Source organism: Schistosoma mansoni, chromosome 3, assembly GCF_000237925.1.
Source record: "Schistosoma mansoni strain Puerto Rico chromosome 3, complete genome".
Taxonomy (NCBI): domain Eukaryota; kingdom Metazoa; phylum Platyhelminthes; class Trematoda; order Strigeidida; family Schistosomatidae; genus Schistosoma; species Schistosoma mansoni.
In genome coordinates this window covers 17086361-17092734 of record NC_031497.1, presented here as the reverse complement: position 1 = coordinate 17092734, position 6374 = coordinate 17086361, and the positions used below count along the sequence as shown (strand labels likewise).

Below are 6374 nucleotides of genomic sequence, written 5' to 3'. Positions count from 1 at the left end.
GAGTTTAAATGATTTAAATTGTTTATTCTGGGTTGTTTTCTAAGGGGTATGGTTGCTGACTCCATGTCCAGACCTCCTGTTTTATCCGGGGTTTGGACCGGCAGTAACCTAAGAAGAACTACAGATAGAGTCGAAAACAAGAATAAGCATTTAATTAAAAACAACACGAATTTATTTTTTTTTTGTTAAGCTTTCGTCAGCTGTTCCTTCTTTTATTCTATCACATTATCTCAACATTTTTCAACTATTTTATTGTTTTCACTTTTCATCCTACACTATTGAGACCTTTTTCTTATTTACCATTATGGATTATTCTTCAATTTTTTTTAGTCAAATCACCAATTATTTACAATCGAGTGATCACTAAGTAGTGACTGGTTTGTTCGATAGAATTAGATCAGCACCTAATAGAATTCAGCGTACATGACATTGACCACTGATCAATGATTAGTAAATTATAAATGTATCTCAGTCCTACAAGAAGTCAGTCACGGCCCCCTCTATGATAACGTCCATAAGTAGAAATCTTGGTGATACAGGGTCAAATCCGTTAGAGAGCATCAGTGCTCTCACGACTACAGGTGTACAACATTAACGAGTACCAGATAGTATGAAACTTAAGTACAGACTATCATGTAGACCACCTCTGAGAAGCACCTTGAGTTACATTGAATTCATTTGTAAAATACACAATTTTTATCATTTTTACTATTTGAAACCGATCATCTTATTATCAAAAAGGAAGGTACTCGAGCTTTGTTTATACCATGAGAAATATACTGAAACTAGAAATTTGATTTCTGATAATATGAATCACAAATAAAAAAAACATGAAAATCAATAAATCTGTGAATTTTCATAGATTTTTAATTATGAAACTGGTCTTAGCTAGACCATTAAAAACCTGGAAATACTGGACAAATGTTTTATCCTAGTATGAAACTTCTTACCAGAGTCTATTGAATCCAGAATCTTTGGTTTCATGCTGTAACTCTTAATCTCTAAACTACTGAACAAACATACAACAGTAAATCCAAATATGTTGCAACATAATGAAATAAAGAATAAAAGATGGTGATAAATAGTCAATTTCATGTTTTATTTTACTTCACGGTACCAATCTCTATCAAACATTTCCGACCCGACTTACCTGTTGACAAAGAAAATGCTATATAGTTCCTCTTTGTTATTGTAAATAGGGTTGTAATGAAATAATTTTATTCTTATGCAGTCTTAATAATGCTCACAACTTAATGTTCTTTCCGTTCTAATTATGTTAGTTAATTATATGATCATTTAGTATTTTCAGTACGATTATGTCATCCTTTGTTTATTCATTAATTTAACCTTCTTCTTCTTTGTATCATTATTATTATTACTATCATCACTAGTAGTAGCGTAGTGAATGAGAAAACTAGTGCGGACAACAAGACGTATTTGAACAGGAGATTTCAGAATATCTTTATGAAATCTGAGAACTATACATTAAATAATTCATTAACAAAATGTTAATTAATTGACTGAGACTTGATTGTTCCTTCTTTCCCACATCAATCACTTTTCGTTCTCGTTCTCTTCTCTTCAATCTTCTCAACCTTCTGCCTACAGAAATTCCACTTCCGATTAGTGATACGTGCTACTTATATCTGTTGACATCAGTAGCATACAGCACATTAGTAGTAGTAGTAGTAACTATAGTCTCACCATCACCACTATTCATGCTTATATTTTCAATATATAAAAACATGTGCCAATTTTCACTATATTTAATACAATGTATTATTATCTGTTCTTCTTATAACTAATTATTGTTCCTTTTTGAGCATATCCTGGATATTTTTTTTATTTCAAATAATGTAATTTTAGAAGCGGTGATCAGTGGAGTTCAACCACGTCTGTTGTAAGATATCAACTCACTGAAGACAACTGGTGAACGGTTGCTCAACATCGTGGATTGGTTGAAGTTAGACATTAATACCATCGGGTGCCAAATCAGTGATCTAGAAGTTAAGCGCTCGCAAGGCGGGATCGTGGATGCGCAGTTCTGAGGAGTCTTACAAAAGGACGAAACTGCCGTCCAGTATTTCCAGGTTTACCATGATGGTCTAACTTCAATTGAATCATGAGTTCAACTATGATAGACCGTTTATACATAATAAGAATCCTTATAATGGAACGAATCCATGTTTTTGTTTGTTTGTTGTTGTTGTTTTGTTTAAATTTCCGATTTGTCTAAATATCCTTTAGATTATAAGGAAAAGAAAATCAAAATACGGATAATGTTCAATTCAATCATTCAATATTCAATAATTTGTTAAATCAATTGACAATGAATGATATACATTCAAGAGGCTAAGATATTTGTAATAATAATAATAATAGATCTATATGAAGCAAATTACCGAGTTATTTTTTCGGCTTCATTGAGTTAAACAATAAAGAATAATAGTAATAATAATAGTAATAATAGTAATACTGAATATTCGGTTCGCCCAATATCAAATTAGTCTATAATTATTATTTCTTTTTATTGATTGTCTAGACTACTTATTGAATATTAGTTTTACCTAAACAATTAAGTACTATATAAACCCCCGAAAAATTTATTCCCATAACATTCATCGTTAGTTGTAATGGTAGATCTATGGATCAAGGTAAGAATTTTGATTATTTTTCATAAGTTCATTATAACTTATTCTATAATTTCTTTCCTTTTTTTCCCTTTTTAGTTATTAGTGATAACATTATGTCTTCAAATCATCCGTTGTAAATTTGAGAATAATAGTCAAGTGGAAAGTGAGTTCTTCTTTCTTTGTTTCTTTTTCTTTCAATGTTTTTTTAAAAAAAAGTAAAAGTTCAATGTTCTTAAATTGATGGAGTTCAACCACGTCTGTTGTGAGATAACAACTCACTGAAGACAATTAGTGAACGGTTGCTTAAACTTCGTGGACTGGTTGAAGTTAGACATTAACACCATGGAATGCTGCCGGCTCAGTGGTCTATCAGTTAAGTGCTCTGACACGAGATCGGTAGGTCCTGGGTGGGAATCTTGCGGGTGAGGGATCGTGGATGCGCACTGCTGAGGAGTCCCATAATAGGACGGAACGGCCGTCCAGTGCTTCCAGGTTTTTCGTGGTGGTCTAGCTTCAATTGACTCATGATTTCAACTACGAAAATGATGGTTAATAATTAGAGTTTTGAGAAATTCACTAACAGATGAATAAGTTTAGTCATTATTTAAGTTTCTTACTTCTTGGTCGATCTTGACGATAAATATCGAGGAATCACCAGTTAGAAGTTAACAGTCCAATAAGTCGACATTTAGATAATGTACATTCTTTTTGTTGTATATTGCCAGCAACCACAATATCTCTGATTGAGCTTTTTTGTGGCTTGTACAACGAAAGGTCGTAAACTTTCCATAAACATACCTGAATAGGTCATGCAATTCATTGACATAATGATATGTTAAAACAGGAAAAATTTAGAAAACTTGTTGAAATATCTAGAAGGCAGAAATAGATAGTATAAATGTTCAAGCAGGTCTCCAATTTGAGCATTTTAATTCATTTTGTAAAATTATCAAATGTGAAAACTATTTCTGACTTTAAAGAAGATTGTGTTATGTTATTTGCACACATTTTGAGAATGATAGATAAATACAAAGTATCGATAAGCATAAATAAGTCTAACAAACTTTATGAAAATGATTAAAATATACTTATTAACAGGTGGGGTTTTGTGGAGATTTTTGTAATTTTATGGTTGAATTCCTAGGTCAATTGAATCTAGACCACCATAGAAAACCTAGAAGCACCAGACGGCCATTTCGTCGTATTGTGGGATTCCTCAGTAGTTCTAGTGAGAAGCAGTGACCAGTGGCGTTCAAGAGCGTCTGTTGTGAGATAGTCATTCATTGAAGACAATGGTGGACGGTTGCCTGATTTTGTGGATTAGTTAAAGTTAGACATTAACACCAGCTCAGTGGTCTAGAGATTAGGCGTTTGTAAGGCGGGATCGTGGATACACACTGTTGAGGAGTCCCACAATAGGACGAAACTGCCTTCCAGTGCTTCCAGGTTTTCCATGGTGGTCTAGCTTCAATTGACTCATGATTTCAACTATGAAAATACTGAAATCTCCACAAAACCCCTTCTGATCTATATTCTCTAATTTACACGATAAAATATACAAATGAATATGAATTATTCTTCGAAGAAAATTTTCTTTTCAATCAAATCATTTACTTAAGCTGCACATTTATATTTATAGTTATATGGAAAATATATTCCTATAAAAGGATAGAAACGGTTACATCATAAAATTGATTTGAGATTCTTATTATCCAATGACATTGTGTAATAATCAAGGGGTAAGAAAGGATACAATGGGTTATATTAATTATCTGAATAGTTCTTAATTAGTTGGATATTTAGACTAAAAAAAGCAAATTATCTGTGAGAACTGTATTTACTTACTTACTTACTTACTTACACTTGTAACCTTTCATGAAGGAAAATGCATAAGCCTTTCACTAGCATTCTCTATCCAACTTTGTCCTAAGCATCTAAGAATTGTAAACATAGACTATACAATTCTCTTGATAATAGTAATCTAAATTATTATAGGATGGTTTGTTTTTTGTTGTTGTTGAAAATTATTTTTTCATTATTCTGTTTTATTAAACTATCTGTAGAGGATCTAAGGAAAACTTTAATATTTCACTTCGTATTGTTTGTTTGAAACTTCCCATTGATGTTAAGGACCACAATCGATCAGTCTCTTATTGGCATATGTGCATACTGTGTGGATTGTCTCGATATAGCCTTAATTCACAAGCATTATAAGCAAAGATGGACAGTGGCTAGCAGTTGATGTAATTCTGAGATGCAGGCACATCCAGCTGATGAGTCCCAAATAGGACGAAACGCGCGTCCTAGATTCCACTGCTAGCCACTGTCCATCTTTGCTTATAACTTTAATATTTATTTCAACTAATCTTTGTATACTTTCATTTTTTTATTTATTAAAAGATAATACAACGGTACTGTCCAATATATCTTCAAATGGAACAGCAATTGCCAATCCAATTAAATCACTTTCACTTCATCTTTGTCCATCTGAAAGAGCAGCTAATAAATCTGGTATTAATTCAAGTAAGTTAAATAATTTTTATTTTTGTAAAATTTCATTTTACTACTGAATTAATTATCATCATTTATGAATAGGAAAAGTTTAATTAAAGAATATGAGTGGAAGCCATTCAATGAATAGAATTTCAGTAAATTAAGCTTTATAGTAGTATTTATAGTCTATAATAAAATAGAGTGGTGATGAATAAAGTGTCTTAAGGATTTGTAAAACACTATAGAACTCAGTTAAAAGTTTAATCTTGGAACAGTTAGCTAATTCGACATATACCGATTTATCAGAATACTCCCTCCAAATTATGCATACATTTAGAAGAGTCAGCTGAACAAGAATATAGATGGAAAACGTATATACAACAGAGAGTATTACTATCTACTAGTTTAAGTCTAACCTTTCATGAATCTTTATCAACTGAGATGGTTGGGCCACGTGTTACGTATGCCTGAACACCGATTACCACGACGCGCTATCCTGACTAGTATTGGGGATGGTTGGAAGAGAGTTAGGGGCGGCCAAACCAAAACATGGCATCAGTGCTTGAAGTCACTAACTTCTAGCCTGAGCCATGTTGGTAGATGCAGACTACCTGGTTGGGGTCCGTGTGACTATCGTAACCAATGGTTGGAGACTCTGTGTGACATGGCTCAGAATCGATCACAATGGTGTAAATGTATACACTCTTTATCTTCCCTTAAACCTTGAGATTAAAATTGCTTCATAACTTTCTTCCTTCCTATACTATATCCTTATATACAACCTATAATTTATATACTACCACCACCACTAAATTAACTACTATGAATCCGGTGTTCATCTTGTTGTGCTAACGAGGTATGGCAACTTGAACCGATGCATATATGTGCCTGGTCCTACGTTGTAGCTGACTGACTGAAGTCTAACCTTTCAGTATATAGACAGTATGTTTAATTTCTGATTCTTCTTCTTCATCCATTGTCTTAATCTTCCTTTCTATTTTTCATAACTTATGGATTTTCTAAATTATTGTTTCTAACCTTTACCACTTTATTTTCACAACTAATAATAAGCCATTATAACAACTAATAAGTGGACAATTATTTTTTACCTTAACACTCTACACTAGCCGATCATTACGTAACTTCCCTTCGATATCTGCCATTTCAAGTATTGACAATATACCATTTCTACAGCATTCTATATTATTATAGACTACTATTTTAGCAAATAAAATAAACTATAAATAC

At 32.5% G+C, this 6374-nt stretch overlaps 1 protein-coding gene across 1 annotated transcript; it reads left to right on the top strand.

Annotated features, from left to right (window-relative positions):
* Nucleotides 1-2633: 2633 nt before the first annotated feature.
* On the top strand, nucleotides 2634-5203 carry Smp_165110 (hypothetical protein; the record flags this gene model as incomplete). The annotated part of the gene is made up of 3 exons (XM_018799443.1): nucleotides 2634-2654; nucleotides 2730-2796; nucleotides 5034-5203. The coding sequence occupies 3 exons, from the start codon at nucleotides 2634-2636 to the stop codon at nucleotides 5201-5203; spliced, it is 258 nt and encodes an 85-aa protein (XP_018651231.1).
* Between the last annotated feature and the right edge of the window lie 1171 nt (nucleotides 5204-6374).